Source organism: Chelonoidis abingdonii, chromosome 8, assembly GCF_003597395.2.
Source record: "Chelonoidis abingdonii isolate Lonesome George chromosome 8, CheloAbing_2.0, whole genome shotgun sequence".
Taxonomy (NCBI): Eukaryota; Metazoa; Chordata; order Testudines; family Testudinidae; genus Chelonoidis; species Chelonoidis abingdonii.
The window spans coordinates 27,006,468-27,028,269 of NC_133776.1; the positions used below are offsets into that span (position 1 = coordinate 27,006,468).

At 41.1% G+C, this 21,802-nt stretch overlaps 1 protein-coding gene across 1 annotated transcript; it reads right to left on the reverse strand.

The window, feature by feature from the left end:
* Positions 1-326: 326 nt before the first annotated feature.
* On the reverse strand, positions 327-9,482 carry P2RY1 (purinergic receptor P2Y1). The gene is made up of 2 exons (XM_032787396.2): positions 9,417-9,482; positions 327-8,107 (listed from the first exon to the last, which is right to left on the reverse strand). Exon 2 carries the CDS (start codon positions 8,035-8,037, stop codon positions 6,946-6,948), a length of 1,092 nt encoding a protein of 363 aa, XP_032643287.1. The 5' UTR covers positions 8,038-8,107; positions 9,417-9,482; the 3' UTR covers positions 327-6,945.
* Between the last annotated feature and the right edge of the window lie 12,320 nt (positions 9,483-21,802).

Below are 21,802 nucleotides of genomic sequence, written 5' to 3' on the forward strand. Positions count from 1 at the left end.
CAAGCTATATTAGGCCAGATTCTGATCTCAATTACACTGGTGTATTCTCAGCAGAATCTCACCCACTGAAGTATTTTCTTTATTAGAAAGTAGGTTACACCATTAAATGCTCTGTTGAATAAAATATTTTAACTGACAATCATGCATAATAATTTATTTCACTTGTCTTAAGTGTCAGTGGACCAGACAGGACCCTTTCAAGAACTTTCTGACTTTATATACTTTTGCAAATGATAATGATCCTCTCCCCCCATAAGTGTGTACCTCTGTTTTAGGAATATCTTGTGAATTTTTAATTTACTGTAATAATATAGAAGGCAGCAAAACAGCATTCATAATTTTATTGGGTTTTATTCAGTCTGAAGTTGATAGGTACAATGCCAGTAACTCTGGTGGTTGCATTGCAGTTCTGTTGTCACTAAAAATAGTTACAGTTTCTATCACCATGCCTTACACAAAAACTGCATGCAAATGACACGGTGCTTTATAGAAAACAATCACTTTATTCATGAGTTATGCACAACTAGTTTTTTTTAGTTACTATTGATTTAAATCAATTACAGAACCTGAGAAGCTTAAATATTGAGTAACACTGTCTCCATAGGCAAGTCAAATTAAATGGCAGCACAAATCACAAATTTTGGATACACTAAACAATATTAATCTCATAGAATTATAGAAAAATAAACTTTCACATATGCACTTTAAACACACTGTAGTCCAAATTCACAAAACATTAAGCATGTAAATCACATTTTATTCCTTCATATTAGTTTGAAATGATGATGCCAATACAATTTACACCCTAGACGTAACATTTTGTAACAGATATAGATTAAGTGGTCAAATTCTCAACGGTGACCAAAACATCTGGAGTTAAAAATAATACAGCAAATGTAAGAGTGATAAAATGCTGCAAATCAAGCTACTATACTGTAGTTAAAGATTTTTTAGTGGTTCTCAGACAACTTTCTTGTGAGGGTCAAATTCTGCCCTCGAATATGCACGCAAGAATCCCATTAATTACATGTACAAGAAATCAACTGTATAAACACTGGTTTGGGAATCAGAATCGTCCAAATTCTAATCCTGGCTCTGTTGCTGATTAACCGTATAGGCAATATGCTTCACCTCTCTGTGTCAGTTTGCCTGTGTATAAAATAGGAATAACGATACCTACCTACATTAGAGAGGACTTCATGTTTGTATATCACCACATTGAACATGTAAGCTATTATATGAATGTTAGGTATTATTAGTGCTAGAACTTCCAGATATATTTCTGGGCATTGTGCCCACATAGGTACTCAGAAGCCATGCTCATGAGCATGAAATAAATGTCTAGAGAGAACTGCAGGTAGAATTTACCCCATGGGAAAGCATATAGACTATCCAGCAAACTTTACTCGAGGCAGAAAGTGGACACTATAATGCTTGGATATTAATGTGTATTAATTTACATTTCTGAAAAATGGGCAAGATGTTAGGACCACTTCCTTTGGCTGTGAGGAACACAGGACACCAAATAAAAGACTAAAGCAGTATGGGGCAAAAATGCCCCAGAAGCAGTGGGAGTAAGCCAAGCCAGGATAGCATGTTTTCCCCTTCTTCTGTGCTTGGGACCCAGAGGAACTCTACTCACTTTTGGGGATAGGCAGTGAATGAATAAAAGGAACAGCCATTTTACATAGCATGTGCCTCTCAGAATCCAGTGGAAATGCAGTGGACAAAAGGAGCAGGGGTTAATTCTCCACCCTGTGGTCTGCACTGTATCTTCTCCACAGAGGGGAAAAATAGCACAAGCTCAGATGGAATGACAGTAGCAACCCCACTTCTCCTTAAGAACCCATGCTGCCAGAAGGAAGGAGTGCTGGCCCTTGGCACAGCTGTGGTGTCCAGGTCCTGGGTCCCCTGCCTCCACTGTCACCCCATTTTTCCTCATGAGGGAAGGATTCAGTGGCATCTTGGCTATAGGAAAATTCCTACCATGGGTTTAATGTTGCGATAGTGTAATGCAACTCTTATTAATAAATACAATAATAATAATATATGGAGATATACCTATCTCATAGAACTGGAAGGGATCTCAAAAGGTCATGGTGTCCAGTCCCCTGCCTTCACTAACAGGACCAACTACTATCCCTAACAGTTTTTTTTTTTTTTTTGCCCCAGATCCCTAAATGGCCCCCTCAAGGATTGAACTCACAACGCTGGGTTTAGCAGGCTAATGCTCAGCCCACTGAGCTATAAGAACATTCTTATTATATTGTTCTATAAAATAATAACTCAATCCCAAATTCTGTCCTCAAATGCACAAAGGAAACTATCCCTAGATTCAATGGGCGTTACTCATGTACATTCAGTGGCAAAATTTGGCACTTGGTGTCTTTAAAATTAAACTTTCATTACGCTACTAATGCATAAACTGGACTCAAATCTGATAGTTTAAAAACAACAAATTTAAATACCCAAGATATCAAACTATTGAAGTTTCCAAAGTGCCTATAGCCCACATACAGTAACTAGATTACAGTTGCTTCATTTTGTATTAGACATCCCTCCTGGGAGCACATGGGCATAAATGAGGCAAATTTGACCCTATGGTGTTACAAAACGCAAATATACCATGAACAGTCATTTGTTTCTGTATAGATCATTGTAGCTCTGTTTAGGTCAAATATTCATTTCTTTAAAAGGTAATTAAAAAAGAAAGTGTTTATCAAGAGCTTTTATGGATGTCTACATAAATAAATAAATAAATATTTAGACGACTACCAGCAAAGATGCCAAGAGAAAATAGCTGGCTTAAGGTTCAAACCCAGCCCATCACACTAAAGAGTTAAGTCAGTACTGTTAGGAATACTTTGTGTAAGGAGGTGATTACCTGAGTCCAGGTCCTAGTAAACAGGACTACAAAGCCCACTATTACCATTGTTACTAAATGGCATCAGCGTCAGCAAAGGTCTGAATGGAAATGAAAACTGTATTCGCCTCACATACCTAGAAGTGGTTCCACTAGGGTCAGCATGAGAGATGTGGTGAGAGACAGTTTAGAGGATTTTCTCTGCTGATGCCAGTGCTGCCAATAGATAGAGGGGGGGTCCGTTGGTCTCAAGGCCTGTCAGGCTGGTTACCTTTCACTACTATTAAATTTATTTTAATAAGATTACATCCCACATGGCAGTAGTCTTTACCAATATATTTGGCAAATTCCCCCAGGAGCTATGCCACACTGAGCAAGAAAACAATTTATTTCTGGTCCCACGACATCCAGCCCAGATCCTCCTCAGATGTGATTACCCAACACACACCATGCTGTGATGTTGCAGGTACAAAGTAGTCACGTTGGAGCACTGAGTTACAGTAACTCTTGTTATCCTGTGCCATAATTTTGTAGTAGCTCTATCTAATCTGAGGCGCAGAATGTGTGCCAAATATAGTAATGTTAAAAAAAAAAAAAAGTGGGGACTTAACATGAGATTCTGTGGACCAGTTCCATGTTCCAGCTGAACTCAGTGGTGGTTGTGGTACTTGTATCATCTCAGAATGGTGCATGTCAGAGACTCACATCAGAATAGAATGGAGGTACTGGTTGTTGGTAGTCACAGGACCTGAAAGAAGGAAAAGAGAATAAGTTTTAAGATAAAAATGTACTTAATGCCCCTCCTAACTGCATCATGGAAACTTCCAGGGCATAACTGAGCTAAAGTTACTGGAACGAGGTGCCTTGCCTCTGCAAGTCACCTTTAAAAAATAATCCTCATTACATGCAATATTACCACAATGGACAATAGTGAGGTATTGGGTTGGTCTCTTAAGTGAGTATATGCAGGCAAGATGAGTCAAAATTAACTTTCCACTGTTGTGTGGAAGGGACAGAAACAGTCCATGTTTGGAAACCAGTGTCCTTTAGAGAGAATGGTGTACCTCACCAAGAAGCAGAGGGGCGGGCATTCTGCCACTTAAGAAGGGTAAATACTGCCTTTGAGTTTCCCATGGAGTTGTGCAAATCCTCCCTGCCCCTCATTATGAGCTGTACCTATGTCTTAAAATTGTATCCCTAAAATTTTGTTGCTGCTCTTGATTTCTAAGGTCTAATATACATTAATGAATAGCCAATAAAGGTTTAGCATAGTTTTGATACACATTTAAAAAAATAAAAGTGGGTTGATTATATATATTTTTAAAGTATCTAAATACAGACTTATCTGAATCTGAGGATTGACTATCTATTGAGTATGTGTGTTTCATGCTTCAAAAAGTTCCCAATTAGTGCAACATTTTATTCCCTAATTGATGCAACATTTTATTCCCTAACTGAACGAAAAAAGAAAAAAGACCACAAAACTGTGAAAATAACATGATTTTAAACCCATAAAAACCCATTCATTGCACAGTCTGCAAATCCATTCTGACACTATCCTTAATTCATCTGCCAAGCCCACCAGTTACACACCATGTACTGTGGGATTGATTCTCATTCTCTGGCAGCGTAAGGGAGCGTTAGGCTTTGTCTCCACTAGCACTTTTGTCAGCAAAATTTTTGTCAGTCAGGGGTGTGAAAATGGAGCAAGTTTCACAGACAAAAGTGCCTGTGTGGACAGAGCTATGTCGGTGGGAAAGCTCTCTCCCACCGGCATAGAGTAGCTACACAGGAGATCTTACAGCAGCTCAGCTACAGCGGTATAGCTGTGCCACCGTAAGGTCTCTAAGGTAGACTTAGCCTTATAAATGAGAACCAAGGTCTGTACATTCAACAGTGTTTTGTCACAAAGAGGAACATTAGCCTTGACTTTTTGCATTTGCCCTACATTTTCTTGGATTTATAGGATTAAATGAGATTTTTAGCATTACTGTAAAATATTATGCTTGCTAAACAGTAGCTTAATTTAGGTGTAGACTGCATATCAACAGCAAATGGTAGTCCAAAATGTCTTGCAGCGCTGGATCTGAGAGTTTATTATAAAAGATGTTCTATTAGAGTACAATTACAACAATTCAAACATGCCATTCTATTTTTTCCATTAATGCTCAATTATGAAAATGAAAACAGAATCATTTAAAATGTTATCAGACAACACTTCATATTTGTACTTAGTCTTCCAATAAATAAGTTAAATAAATAGTTTTTGCAGGTTAAGTCGTTTTGTATTTCTGAATGTAAGCTGCTTAACAATTTAGTCAGGAGATATCTAGAGCTATTCATTTTCTGCATGTCGTCAGTCCTTGGAAATTAATAAGCAAGATAGAAATAGTTTATTTTTATTCCTAGTATAAAGTTGGGGGGGGGGCTGAGGATTTGTTAAAACCATTTACTGATTACATATCATACCATTTTGTGCACCAGATTCAATAATACTTTCAGACACATTTCAAACAATATCCATGTGAAATAAATAAGGTTCTGTTCCCCACAGATTCTGTCTGTGCTCAACTCCTCACTGACTGATGCATTACACAATGTATTATTCTGCCCAATTTTAGGTGACCATTTTACACATTTGCGTGAGACAAATTATGAAGATACCCACTCCGCAGCATGAAATTATTGGCAGTGTATTGCAATATTTTGTTGATACAGTAATTCTTTATTCACAGTAAAAAAAAATGAAGTTTATCTTTTTTTTTCCTGATTCCAACAATTATTGTTCTTTAACCCATTTTGATAAGAATTTGCCTGGGAAACAGCTTGTGTTATCACACAAGATAAGAAAGTGAAAAATGCTTGTACCAAATGAAGGTTAAGATAATTCAAATATCTCTGACTTTTATGTGGATAAAAATTGAAGTGTTTTCAATAATAGAGTTTGTTACCCATAAGACAATTCACACAAACTTCCAGGATCAGATGCTGAGTGTCAGAGCTGCAGTGAAGTGTTGGCCAAAATTTGTAACTCTAAAGAGCAAGCAAGCATCTTCCAAATCTATAAATTTGGTCCTGCCATTTGCCCAAGCAGAGCCCATTCCTGCAGTCTTTATTCAGGTCCATTATTTGGTTCTTTCCACTGAAGACAATGAGAGTTTTACTTCAGCAACGACTAAAATATTGGATATTTAGATATACAGTGCCAATTTTTTGTACTCAGATTTGTAGGTGATATCTACACTCAAAATGTACTGCGATTGTGCGTGCATAGGTAGCTGCTTGCACAAAAAGCAAATTAAACATCAGTCTGTGTCAAAACATCCGGGTGAAATTCTGGCCCCTCTAAAATCAATAGCATTGACTTCAACATTGCCAAAATTTCACCCTTAGTTTTCACGTACAATCACAATAATTTGTGACTGTCATAATACACATGAGCCTGGAACCTATCCTTATAGGAATCAAGCCTTCAGCGAAGATAGAACCAGAAAGGGCACCACTGAGCTATCAAAATATTATCACTTGCTCCAAAAGTAGAAGATACAGAAATCACAAGATAATGTTCAAGATTTCTGCAACATGATCTTAATGTAAACAATTTTTTACAGTGTAAGTGTAAAAGAAGAGACTATGGATGGAAGTATGGTCAGAGGCCCAGAAAAGAAGTTTATTTTTCTTGGAGATTTAATTTTTTTAAAATCTGTTATTATTAATGGAGAGAAAATAATTAATAACAGCAGCACATTTGAAACTATTTTTTCCTCTATGGGATTTGCTTTGTCTTATTTTATCTGACACCAGTCAGGAAGATATACTATTGTGAGCATTTTTAAAAAAGGTAAAAACAGATGTCTGATGTATTTTTGCCCCCCATTAAGATTAATTTTTTTTTTTTTTTTACACTTTGCTTAAGTTCTCCTTAAACTCACAAAATGAGACACCCCCTGAGACAAAAAGAGCAAGCTTGCTGGCCAGTTCAGTAGATTTTCCCCAAACAGTCATGGCACTAGAGCATCTAACTGTGTTAAAAACGGACAGTTTTGTTTTGTTTTTTGCAACTGCTTGCAAATCTTTTGCATTCACAAACTCGTGTCTCCATTCACTTTATATTCTGCTAAAATATTGAGAGTCACTTCCTCGCTTTTTGATTGCACATTGAGCTCACTTCTTCTAGACGCTTTTCTGGTTGCCCTTGAAAGTCTACTTCGAAAGGTATCACCTGCCAAAAAATACAGAATAGGATCTACACAGCTGTTGAGACTAGCTAACCCCCTTGTCACTTGGTAAGTGGCATATACTTTGTCATTGAAGGCACACATTTGTGGAGTCTGAAAATCCAGTCTGGCTCTTAGATTCAATGTCTTCATCACATGAAAGGGAAGATAAGACACGGCAAAGACCATCAACACAATAATAACCAGGTAAATTGATTTTCTCCTAAGAGGAGAATTGTCCAAATCCTTGTAAATCAAAGCTTTCACTATTAGTCCATAACAACCAAGAATCAATATGAATGGGATGCAGAATATAAACACAGTGGTGCACATGCTATAAATGAAGTAACTTCTCAGATAATCATCAGTTGTAGTATCATAACAGGTAATGGTTTTATTTCTCCTTAGCCCAGTTCCAGAGTAGAACAATATAGGAGAAATCCCAGCTACAACAATGACCCAAACAAGGGTACTGATGTAAACAGCATTCTTTTTCTTCAGTCTCCCAAGTGATTTCAAAGGATACACTACCCCTGTGTATCTGTGTACACTGATGCAAGTCAGAAACAAAATGCTGCCATACAGGTTCACATGGAAGATGAACCTTTGCAGTTTGCACATGATATCTCCGAAGATCCAGTCGGTTTTATTGAAGTAATAAAAGATGAGGGCAGGGAGTGTCAAGACATACAAGAAATCAGCTAATGCCAGATTAAACATGTAAACTGAGATGCCACTCCAAGGCCTCATGTGGAAGACAAACATCCAGATCGCCACACTATTGCCCAGGAATCCAGAGATAAAGACTAGAATGTAGACAGTGGGCAGGTAATAGAACTGGAAGCCGGTTTTGGTTAGGGAACATTTGGTAGTGGCATTTCCTAGAGTCCAGCCAGTGTTTGACAGAATGTTGCTTTCAGTCCCATTCAAAACAGCTGAAAAGAGGACTTCAGTCATGATCTCTCCACTAAAGTCAGACAGGTCTGGGGGTAAAGCAGCAACTGTCTCTGGGGGGACAAGAAAGCATCTAAAATGAAAAGGCAAAGAAAGACCCAGTTGGAACCTGGAATTTTTTGTTGTTGCTTTTATTCAAACATTGTTAGATGAAGAATCCATGTACACTTCTTCAATTTTATGCATCAATCATTCAATTATATTTCTCTCTGCAGTTTAGGTTAGCACAGAGCATGAACTTTTTCTATTAAATATTTAAACCTGCCAAGTGTCACACTTGGACATGACGTAGGCACCCTCCCTCACCCCCAGCAAAGACTGCCAGCATCCCTGATGGAATTTAACACATCCAGGTGGGCTGCTGGGAGTCAACAGGGTCCTGCTACAGATCCTTCTCCCTGCCACCAGGAGCTACCGTACAACAGGGGGGTCTTCAGGGAGCCAGGCCAACTCTCCTCTCCCTCCCTTGTTACTCCTCTTGCTAGACCCCAGCTGACATGAATCTGGCATGAGCAAAGAGGAAACAATGAGGGTAAGGACGAAGTAGCAGCTGCACCAGTGCCCCCAGGATAGGCATCAGGGGCTGTCAGTGTTGATGATGGAATGGGGGTACAGACTGCACTGGGAGTAGAAAGAAAGAGGAACTGAAAGAAGGAAATGAAGCAGGCAGGAGCCAAAGTAGGGAAAAGGGGGAGGAATAAACACAAGGAAGGGCTTAGGAACCGGCAGAAGAGGGGCTGACTGTGGCAAGGGCGGAAAGGGAACACGGGCTCAATAGAAGAGGGAGAGAATGGGCCAAAAGGGGACAAGCTGAAGGAGGCTAATGGGGGGAAGAGAAGGGCAGCCTAGGGGAGGCTAAAGGGGGCAGGAAGAAGGAGGCTGCTCCAGGTTCCAGCCCAAAGCAGTGATTTATATTGCCCCCTTGGGGGGAGCCTAGAGCCCCCCTCCACGGACTCCTCTCCCCCTGGCAATCTCGCAGAGCTTCCACTCTTCCATCCACCTCAGGCTTCGGGCTACCCCCAAACTCCCCCAGTCCCCGGGACCGCTGTAGGCGACCCCCTGCCCCGCAGCTCCCTCCACCTGCACCGGCCGCCCGGCTACCCGCGGCTCCTGCTCCCTCCGCGGGGACGACGCAGAGTCCCGCTCCGGTCTCGGCGCACGAGGGAAGCCGAGGCGGGCTCCGGGCAGCCGCGCCAAACTTGTGGGCGCTGCTGGTGCCGCCTCCCGTGAGCGCGCCGGGGCAGGGCGAAGCAGCGGCCAACTTGCCCCAGCTGCGCCCGCGCAGCGATAGTCCATGGCGTCCAACTTGCCCCAGCGCCCGGGTGCTCCCGCCACCGGAGTGCCAGCCGCAGCGCTCGCTGGGCGACCCTACCCGACCCTACCTTCCCGGCAGCTCAGCGGGTCCGCGCCTTGGGGATCCGGCCCCCGCCCTGCCGCCGCCTGCTCGGCCGCTCCGGAAGGCAGGAGAAGGGGCGCCCGGGGGGCGGCATGTGCCTCTCCCTCCCCGCGCCGCCTGGGAGCGCAGGTCCCCGCCGTGCCACCTTGAACACTCGCCGCGGCGCTGCTCCGCACTAGGCGAGGGCGGAGGGAGCGGGAGGCGGGAGCGGGCTGAGGAGCAGAGTTCAGCCTCCTGAGGCGGCGGCAGAGCCGGGAGTGGCCGCCACCCACTCAGCCCCAGCCCAATCGCCAGCTCCGCTCCGGCCCCCTCCGCTCCAAGCCCGGGAACAGGGGACTGAGCGCAGCACGCAGCGCCGGCTCCGGGAGAAGCTGCTTTCTCACGGGCGCGTGTTAGCTCCGCTCCACGTACCCTCCCTGCTGACACCCAGAGCGCTTTTCGGGGCTGCGAGAGGGGGAGAGACTAGAGAGAGCAGGGAAGGACCCAGCAGTTATGGTTAGTTTCCCTGAACAGCTGGCTGTAGCTTTCCGAAGTGGGAAGGGAGCGCACCAAGCGCTTAGCGAAGTTCCTGACACCGAGCGAGTTGTTCTGCTACAAACAGCAGCCATCCCTACAGATACAGAGCCGCACATAGACAGAAACCCGCGCAGTCACATTTCCAGAGATAGTTACACGCAGAGACACCCCCCCACACACACACACCCCTCATCTTTGCTAACATCTACGTTAATAGTAAACCGCATTTTTGGCATGAACATGTGTCATTTTATCACAGCTCTATTTAACCTGATTACACACATGCATAACTTCAGCCATAGACAGACTCACACACTGATATACGATAATACCCTCACAGGCACTGACATCTAGATCACTGACACCCATTCACACACACTCACTAATGCTCATTTACATACCCATAGGCACAGAACTACTCGGACAGGTGGGAACAAAACACCCTCTTTCAGGAGGCAGATGTAGAGAGAACTTATGCAGACAACGGCTCCCTGTTAAACAAATGGGGTTTGTTTGTTTGTTTTTTTGGTCCTTTAGATTTGACTTTGTTCATGCCTTGGTTTGGCAGTCGGGGAAAGATTCAGATTCATTCTTACTAGATCTGTGACTCTTCTAAGACCCGGAGACTTCTAAAAATCTCTTTCTTCATCTTAAAAGATTTGTAATTTTTGTCTTCAGTGAAACTTTTGAAGTATTAGTCTACAATGGAAATGCCTGGAAATAAATAATTTACAGTTACCGACTTTAAACAAAACACAGTATCAGCAGTCCTAGAAGTAAATGGTATGTTGGTCTCTAGTTTAACTTTGTGCAGCAAGCACTTAATTTACTTTTCCAAAGTATTTTCTAGGTCAGAATGTTATTTTGTTTCCTTAACAAAACAGAATGAACTGGTTTCAGCCATTTGGTTTCTTTCTCCTGTGTTAGTAAACTGTGTGATGTGATACATACTACAGTCACATCCCTGCTAACTTGAAATACAGCAATAGTTTAGCACTATTACGGTTTCTTGCATTATTTATGTATACAATTCAAACGTGAAGGTCTCTCCCAATGACATAACTAATTTATTGGGAAAGCTTAGTAGGGAAACCGTCCAAATGCTCTATGTCTCCAGGAATGCACAAATGAATGCAGAGAGGTATTTTAAATTGATCACTTATTAGGGTAAGTGACACAAAAATATAGTTTTAAGCAATGTTTTGTTTCTCAGTGATAGAACTTTTTGCTTTTTATACATTTGGGTGGGTTGTTTTGTTTTTTTTTATTATTATTATTTTGGTTTCTCTTTTGCAACATTTCAGTAGCTACAGACTTATTACTTTAAAGGTCCCCCCCTCCATTTTATCCCAAATAAGGGAACATCTGAATAGTATGTACCATAAAAGTATAGTCTCATCTTACAAAATTGTTCATTGGTGTCCTCTCATTTAAAACGTTAGCAAAAATCCTCTCATAACCACAGTGTTCCCACAAGAGAACCTACCCACAATATTATATATATATATATATATATATATATATAAAAACCACCATGCTGGTTTAAGAATGAGATTACTGCTTTCATAAGAGGATAAAATAAACTGTTCAATCTTGTAGTTGAACAAAGACTTGGATTGTTGCTTTGGGGAAAAACAATGCAATGCTATTAGCATGCTAAAAGTCTTTTAAAATTGTCTATTTATTGTTTTACTATTAGTGATTTCATTAGTCACATTAGTGATAAATGTTTTGTAATAAATATCAATCTATCTAGCACTGTAAATTTACACAGCATTTTAGTGGTTAGAGTCAGTTATAGTTTAGTTAGGTAGATGCCCTGCAAGCCTTCCTACACACATCAACCAAAACAGAGGTCATGTCTGACAACAATTTCCCTCTTTTCCAGTCTAGAGCAAACTGTGAATCATACCAAACAGTTATAGTATAGTAATATCAGCAAATATACTGTGAGAACTAAAATCCATTGTCATGTGCTACCTAAGCAGTGTTTTAAGTTCTGAATTCTAAAGGTGAAAGGCATTAACTGTGCATTAACTCAGTGTCCCATAACCACCAATTAAAATGAATGTGTAATGAATAGTCTTGAAGACTGAAATACATCAACATTTTATTTAATAAATTTAAAAAACCTAAATATAATGGAATTGAAGTACATATACTGGAAATACAATTACTAACAGTGTATCAATAACAATATAAAGAAATTCATGTAGAACAATCATCTTTTCTGCTCATAGTTAGAGGTGATAAAGGGATGTGAGGCTCAAATCCTGACCCCACTGAAGCCAGTCACAAAACTCCATTGACTTCAATAGGGCCATGGAGTTCATCCCAAGTATGTAAGAGGAAGAAAAGTGTATGTAGTAATATTCCTTAAGAAAACATGGAAGCTACTATTTATAAACAATGAGTGTTTGAGATTCTATGCACCAAATTAATTTTTAATATGGCTTTAGAGATGATTAAGGTATTAGGCTCTGCTTCCCCTAAAACACAAGTGGCTTCTTTTCACTGCATCATCCCATTTGTTAACTGTAAAAATGACTGTGGAATTTCCCATAGACTGTGGTGTTAGACATATTACAATTTGTATTATGGGAGTGCTTAGAGATTCCTACTTAGATTGGAGCCCCATTGTGCTGGGCATTGTCCAACCACGCCGTAAGAGACAGTCCCCTACTTCAATGAGCTTATGGCCTAAGCCTACAAGATGGGCAGAAAAGGAAAGTGCAAGGACATGATTCAGCATTACTGTCAATGGAAACCTGCTTTGTACCTTTTGCCACCTCTATGGAGGATATGGCATGATCACAAGCTGAGGGAGTAATGGGTCCTGAGGTTGCTGTATTGCCAGGGAGGACTGAAAGAGGCTAGCAGTACAGATGGATATTGCTTTACTCAGATGGAGTGAGACCTACAAGACATTTGAGGGTTTTGATGGGGCTACCCCCATAGACATACACCTGGTCACTCTACAGAACGCCAACACTAGCCCCGAACACATGACACCTCAGAAATGCTGCAGGTTTAACTTTGTGGAATTCTACCTCCCCTGTTGGATTTTTCTGCTAATGAACATGATCATCCCCATGTCAATCCATAGATACCATCATTTCAAAGTCTTCTTTCAGGGAACAATCCTCCAGGTAGGATTTCTTGCAACTAGAAGATTTTGTATGTATGCTGGTCAATGTTAGGTCATTTTACTATGATTTATAGATTTTAAGGCCATAAAAATTTCATCCAGTAATTCCTGAATCAAGCCCATTAACTAGTTGAGTTAGAACATATATTTTAGAAAGATGTCCAATATTTTTCTAAAGCCTCTAACTGACAGTCCACAACATCCCTTGGTAAGTTATTCCAATGGTTAAATTGCACTCACTGTTAAAAAAGTTTGGGTCTTAATTCTGATGTACATTTGTCTAGCTTTAACTTCCAACCATTTGGACTTCTTATGCATTGGTCTGCTTGATTAAAGAACCCTCTACTATCAGAAATCTTCTCCTCACATAGGTACTTACAGACCGTGATCAGATTGATACATACCCTTCTCTCGGATAGGCTAAAGGAGCTCAATCTATTTAGTTCCTCACTTTAAAGGCAGGTTTTCCAAATCTTGAATCATTCTTATACCTCTTTTCTGAAACCCTTCACATTTTTTCAACATTCTTTTTGAAATGTGGGCATCAGAACTGGACACAGCATTCCAGTAATAGTCTTACTAATACTGTATACAGAGATTATAGCACCTCCCCACTCCCAGTTGATAGTCTCTAGATCATGTGACTCAGCCACATTATTGCACTGGGAGCTCATGTTTCATTGGTCATCTCCCATGTGTCCGAAGTTCTCTTCAAAAATCACTACTTTCCAGGATACAATCCCTTATTGGTAAGTATGTCTAAATTCATTCCTTGATCTAACTATCTTAGGGCTAGTCTGCAGTACAGGGTGTGTGTGGGTTGAAAATCGATATAAGTTACGCAACTTCAGCTATGTGAATAATGTAGCTGAAGTCAACGTACTTGGATCTACTTACCGCAGTGTCATCATTACAGTGTGTTGACATGAGTCGCTCTCCAGTCGATTCCCCTTGCGCTTCTTGTTGAGGTGGAGTATCGTGTCAATGCTAGAGCAATCGGCGGTCGATTAATTGTGTCTATACACCTGGTAGTGTAGACAAGACCTCAGTCATTTAGAGTTTCCAAAAATGGGGACTTTGGATAAACATCCAGAAGTCTTATCAGGATAGAAGGTCCTGTGATCCTCCATCCTAAATAAAGGGACCATTGGCCAAACACGCTCTAGCTATAGTTGTCTTCTCAGAGAAGCCCCTTTGAGCAGTTCAGGGGATGGTGGGAGATTAATTCTTACACTATGCACCTTAAGGAGAAGATGAGAGGCTTTTTCCCCTCCTTCCAGGATCTTTGAGAGCAATTCCCCTTCTCTCTCCAAGATGAGCAGTGGCTTATGACTTCCCACTCTCTTGCTCCCACATACTTTTCTTGCCCCTGGAATCCTTCCATTTTTCTTATGACTGAATTTATCCTATTTCTGTCTTGCCTCATTTTCTCTCCATTTGGTCTCTCCTTTTTTCCCCACTCCTTTTATTCTGACTTCTCTTTTTATGCAGATGTCAGAGCTTGATGTCCAGATTCCGTAACCCAAGGAGAGCCTCTGTACCAAAGGAGGCTAGGCATTAAACTTCCCCATGCACATGTCAGGGTGGGCACTCTTCCACCACATGAGTTATTGTCTGCAATGCTGCCCCATAGTCACAGTGTGGGGAAGAAGCCAGGCCAAGTCAGTGCATTGTTGTCTCAATTCTGGATGAGCCATAAGGTAGCCTGTTGAGCCTGGTGCAGGATCTGTGATCAAGTGAAAAAGGAAGCAGGTGCAGTGATGGACATCTGCATTCACCTAGTGTGTTAGGCTCTGTCATGGTATAATTCCCCACTCTGAACCTTAGTGTCCAAAAGATGGGGTACCAGCATGAATTCCTCTAAGCTCAGTTACCAGCTTAGTATTTGTAGCACTGCCACCAACCAGGAATTCCAGTGCCTGGTACACTCTGGTCCCCCCAAAACCTTGCCCGGGGAACCCCAAGACCCAGATCCTCTGGATCTTAACACAAGGAAAGTAAACCCTTCCCCCACTGTTTGTCTCCAGGCTTCCCCTCCTGGGTTACCCTGGAAGATTTTTGTGATTCACAAGGAGTTTTGAATCACAGCACAGAAGAGGAAAATTCACTCTTCCCCCTCTTCTCTCTCCCCTCCCAGACTCTCCCTGAGAGAGAAATAATCCTAAAACACAGAGAGAAAATTACCTCTCGCTCTCCCCCTGTCCCCTCTCTCCCCACCATTCCCTGGTGGAACTCCAGCCCAGTCCCTGGGAGCTCACCAGAAATAAACAAACAATCAGGTTCTTAAACAAGAAAAGCTTTTAATAAGAACAGAAAAACAGTAAAAAATTATCTTTGTAAATTAAGATGGATTTAGGTACAGGGTTTTTCAGCTATAGACACTGGGAATACCCCTCCCAGCCTAAGTAATAAAGTACAAATTAAAATCCTTTCAGCAAAATACAGATTTGAACTCCTTCCAGCCAAATGCACAATTAAACTCCTTCCAGCCAAATGCACATTTGCAAATAAAGAAAACAAACATAAGCCTAACTCGCCTTATCTACCTAGTACTTACCATTTTAAACTTAAAAGAGCCTGTATCGGAGAGATTGGAGAGAAACCTGGTTGCACGTCTGGTCGCTCTCAGAACCCAGAGAGAACAACAACAAAAAACTAACTGCACACACACCAACTTCCCTCCCACAAGATTTGAAAGTATCCTGTCCCCTGATTGGTCCTCTGGTCAGGTGACAGCCAGGCTTACTAAACCTGTTAACCCTTTACAGTCAAAAGAGATATAAAGTACTTCTGTTCTATTAACTCCTACTATCTGTTTATGACCGGCTTTTTCCCAATGCTTCCCCTCTGTAAGGAGGTAGTTTTCAGCTCCCTGGCAGCATTGATCACCTGTGCATAATAAAGGGCAAGTAGCATTTTTGTCCAGGAGTGCGTAAGCTGCCATAATAAAAGAAGTGTCAAGAAATCAGCTGTGGTGTCACATCCCAGTCCACAGGAGTGGGATTCCTCCTCTGAATATGAGGACCTTTGAATTGGCACTGCATGTTGTTTCCTCTCTGAAAATGGGGCAGTAGTCAGCTGGAGATATAATAGGTTGGTTTCATTTGTCACAGGTCTCCAGGGAGACATAATAATAATGGCAACCCTTTGGAGGTCTGATGAAGCTATGGGCACTAGCACACACAGACTGGAGGTTGGGTATAATTCAAGCAGGCTCTAATAATATGACTGGCCTCTTTCAATGCGATGTCAACAAGCTGAGTGTAGTGGCTCACACACACACACACACACACACACACACACACTGCAGAGCAGTATTCAGCTGGAGCAAACACACACACTACAGAGCTGTATTCAGCTGGAGCAAATACCAGGGTCCATACAAATGTATGAAAGACAGAGGGGTCGTCTCCCCAGGAAGTTCCTGATACGAAAACTATCTTCATTTTCAAGTGTTCTGAAGCAAGTCTACTACAGTCACCTGGCGCCCCTCCCCCAATCACTATGAAAAAGCAAAGTTAGAGCAGACAAAATGCAAAATCTGAGCTCAAGTTCTCTACTCTGACTACTTGTGTCTATCATTCTTTCACAGGAAAGAGTCTTCTATGCTTCAGCTTCTATCTCTGTCCCTGTCTCTCACAGTCTGTCATTGCTTCTCATTCTGACACCTTTTGTGTCTCTGCCCAGTTTGAGAGTTGGGCTGGTGCCCATAATATAGCTGTGCTGAGCAGGAGCAGATTTGGGCAGGGAGGATGCTTCTGCTATAGTGCAGGATAGATAGGCCTGTGGTTGACAGCTTCTTGTCTTTTCAGCTGTGCTCTTCTTCATGCATCAGCTATGAGCTGCTGGGGAAAGTGGCGTACTCCAGATAGCTGCCTCTATTAGTGAGAGGACAATTTTATTTGTTACCAGCCTGTTGGCCAGGACTAACAGCAAGCGTTCAGGTCAGGATTTGAAAGCCTGGGAGAGTTCTTAACAAAACAGGGTGAAAATGAATATATTATTATTAATAATAATAATAATAATAATGTTATTTGTAAAGCATGCACTCCTCTTCCCAGCAAAAAAAGTGCTCAAGGTACAAAACAGCAATCATAAAACAACTTAAATAAACAGAAGACTCCAAACTTTACATAATTACAAACAATAAAGCCACATCAATGGCAGTAATTTAAAAATTCCTCTGGAAACAATACGTTTTTAGGGACAGATGAAATGAGCTGGATTTCAGGAGGCAGCCTGAGGGGGAGTGAGGAAACAACAAAAGCTCAATTGCTTACCAACTTTAAGTGTGATGGCAGAACTCCCTAAGCACCAAGTGAGCGCAAAATCCGTAGGTGAAGGCTCCAACAGGAGGTCTTGAGTACATCCTTGAATAGGAACCGCCCCAGATTTATAAACCATTAAAGCTAATTTAAACTAAGTCCTCGACTTAATGGGCAGCCAAACAAAGAGCACAAAGTGGGCTGAATACGATTCCAATTGCTCTAACCCATGAGTAATCGACGCATTTGGCTCAGCCTCACGATAACCCAGCAAAGAGGAAATTACAGTAATCGAGACTTGAGATCATTAAGGCACATGTTGCTATCACCAGTATGTCTGGAGATAAATAAGGGCACAACCTATGCAAATTGCACAGCTGAAAACCACATTTCTAAAAACAGCTCCAGTGCATGGCTTTCCATGGACAGGGCATGCTCAACGATGCCACAGTTTTTAGCTTGATTCAGTGACCTCCGCACGCGTTCCCTCAAATAGAGGAGATATAAAAGAGGAGCGAGTTATCTGATAAAAAATGATCCCTGTCCAATAACACCACTTCTATCTTCCCAGGGGTCAGGACAGGAAGCTCTGACAGGATAAACGTGTGTGTATTGTTTTATGAATTAAGTATATTATCAGGTTTGTTATTCATTTATAATGAGTGTGTGTCATCTATACCGATAGGAATAGAGCCTAGTCAAATAACGGAAAAGCAAATTGTGAAAAGTGTGTCAATTTTTATCTTATTTGTCTAATCAAAATTTCTGTTGTTTATGAACAAAGTTTTGAAATTTTAAAAAAATTCAACCTGTTGTAGTTAAGAGTTTCTATTGTACATGCATTTGTATTAGCTATATAAATGTAATAGTGTTCATGGCTGGATTTACTCAGCGGGAATTTTGGCTGAGTAAAGAATGTAGGATCAGATCCCATAAATGCTCATGCAAAGAAGTGAAAACAAAAGATTGTAGGAAAAGAACATAACCTGAATTACTCCAACTCACTCCCCAGAGCCATCATTACTCATTCTCTACATTTACTGTTTTGAATGCGTATATTGGTTATGTGTCTGCTATTTGGTGATGTTATTTCATGTAAATTGAACTGTCATTCCTTTTTGTAATTCAGCTATAATATTTTGCAAAGCAGCAGTTTCAGATACAGCCATAGAGCAATTCATACAGTTAGAAAACTTGCTTTCCATTTTCAAAAGAAAGAGCCATTTCTTAATGTTATTGTGCTTTTGTGGCCTATCCAGCCCCTTGGGACCCAGTCGGATTACTTGCAATCCTCCCAACACTACCAAAGAGTGGCAGTGGCCTCTTGAGCCATGACTGGATTGTTGCCTGATCTTTAGGGGTTAATGTTATTGTATCTGATATGCGTTATAGATCCTCCAGTTATCTGATCACAAGATAATAAGGTTCTTGTCCCAGAATCAGGCTACACAGAGTCAGGTAAGAACCCTTGGGATGTACGGCAAGGACGCTCACACGGAGGAAAAAATACAGCCTTCGAGACTTATTAACATAAGCAGAAAAGTTATTGAAATTCCAAACCCCAGAATTAGAAGGAAATAATACCGTTCTAGAGTTACATGTGGTGTTTTCTATAAAAGCTTCCTAGATTAACATTCACACGCCCTTCCTTGGGAACCTGATGGTAAGAGACAGAGGACCAGCCTTGCCTCTGGCATGCCAAAAGAATCCAATGGCCTCAGTGCTCGAGTTGAAGGTGGAAAAAGCTAGGAAAAGCTAAGCTAAGCTATACCCTCATGGTGGTTTGCCCCTCTTAGAGGGTCTGAGCACTATATGCCCAACCTTCCATGTCCAAATCTAATTTAATCATCTTCATAATTTTGGGATGCACTTTATAGGCTGGCATATTGATAATATATTCATACATATTAATGACAATTAGTTCATTCTCAAATGTGTTATTTCTGGCCTGAACTGGTTTTGTTACTTCCATGTTCTTTTTGGTATACTTGTGATTACCGTTAAGACTTAGGTAAACAAAATGTAAAGGGTAACTATTATCCCATGTATCTTTACCAAATGTCACAAGCATACTTGTCTATGTATGCTAACTTGCTTTAGCTCATCATACATGATATGGACCTATAGGTTCCTTGTGTTACTGCCAAACATAATAAAATCCTCTAGTACAAAGCTACAAATCCAATATAATAAAACAAACAAATCAATGATATCGGGCATGATATAATATAGCAAACCAGCAAGCAGGCTAGCCCTATGGGCTACAGGATACCCCCTCCTGGCCTAATGCACCCACTTCAAAGAGTGATGGTGGTAAGCACACTACTGCATTCAGCAGCCAAGCTCCAACCTGCTGCACCCGCAAACAGCCCCTGTGTGTTGCCTTGCAGAGCTGGGCTTTGCACCACACAGGGAATGCACGTCTCATATATGGATGCTAACCTCTTGCATGTTGGAATCAAACTGCTTCAGCTGCCAGAGGTCCCTTACATTCAACTAAGCAAGAAATGGATGTGTCACTTCTTGACTAATTATGAAAGATTGCTGCACTATTGTGATTTCATACGCTGATGGCAACTCTGTATTTTGCGGATTTTGTCAATAATTTTTTCCTATTTCAGAGCATTATCATAAAATGTGCTAGATTATGACCCATTTCTCTACACCTCTATCATATATCTTAATCATTCTATATATTCAGAGCTGAGTAGGCTTCTCATCCAAAGTTTTATTTGCTATAGTTTGAATTCATTCCAGTTTTGTTTCTTGATGCTTTGTCCGCAAAAAATCAAAGGATTTTTTACCACTCATTTCCATTAGAAAAAACATGCAGTTTTTCTCCCACCTGGCCTTTCACAGCTGAATTGATTCAACTGCATGATAAATCCCTAACAAAGAAAAAAAGCACATTAGACATCAAATGGAAATTCTCAGGCAGTCCAATCACTGATAAACTATAGCAGAGTATGTGGGTTGTGTGCAGAAGGAATGATTTAGACAATCTCAGTAGTTCATATCTTTTGTTTTCAATTATCAAGGAGATTAAAGGTATATTAGGATTTGAAAGTATATTAGTATGAAAGACAGGGCAAAAAAAAAACCAGACTTTAGTCTCATCAGTCATTATTACAACCCACTCACTGTAGCAAAGATGTTGCATCCCATAAGGCTTTATGGAAATATTCTTATGAATATATATGACATAACTGGAATATATTTTATGCTACATATGCTATGTAACATATCTCTGTAAAGGTTATGATCTACTGACTCTATCCCTCCTATTTGCATACATGTATCATTTTGTATTCAAAATTATGGATATTGGCTGTGTACTTGCTTGATTTCTAAGTAGCCTTAGTAAAGCATTTGGTCAGCTTCTTGAGAAAGAATGTGCAAGTTAAGTGCCCAGTCAAGAAACACTTAACGGACAATGGAAGGCTCCAATCCGTGTAAGAAGTCTACTTGAAGATGTTCAAGGTAGCATGTGAACAATGGCTGCTGCCTGTAAAAACTGAGTCATACATGAACATGTGACTTGCCCATGTTTCTCCAAAACGCCATCTTGGAGCTGGACTTTGCATAGGAGGGAGGAGGGGGTCTCCACCCACAAGGGAAAGTCTATTTAAGACCTTGGGAAACCCCTCCATTTTGTCTTCAGCTGGCTCAAGAGATAGTCTCTCCACCCCAAAGGATACCTAAAGGAAACTGGGACAGAAAGACAGTAAGTGCAGGGGGTGTGAGTGATTGCTGGACCCAGACTAGAAGGAGACTAGTCTCTAACAGAAAGCTTATTGGAACACCTCTGAGGGTGAGGTTTTGTCTGCATTCAGTTTTCTTACTGTATTAGGCATAGACTTGCGTGTTTTATTTTATTTTGCTTGGTAATTTACTTTGTTTTGTCTGTTATCACTTGGAACCACTCAAATCCTAGTCTCTGTATTTAATAAAATCACTTTTTACTTATTAATTAACTCAGAGTAAGTATTAATCCCGGAGGGGTGAGGGGGAACAGCTGTGCATATCTCTCTATCAGTGTTACAGAGGGTGACCAATTTATGAGTTTACCATATATAAGCTTTATATAGGGTAAAATGCATTTATTTGGGATTTGGACTCCTTTGGGAGTTGTGCATCTGAGTGTTAAAGACAGGAACACTTCTTAAGCTGCTTTCAGTTAAGCTTGCAGTTTGTGGGACATGGTTCAGATCTGGGTCTATGTTTATGGCCTGCAAGCACATCTGGTACAATCAGGCAGGGCTCTGGAGTCCCAAGCTGGCAGGGAAAGCATGGGCAGAAATAGTCTTGGCACATCAGTTGGCAGCCCCAAGAGGGTTTCTGTGATCCAACTCGTCACAGGAGGGAAAGACTTTCCTCTCACAGAAAGCCCTCTTGCATGGGGAGCCAGGATTTGGTCCACTGTAAGCATACACAAAAAGTACT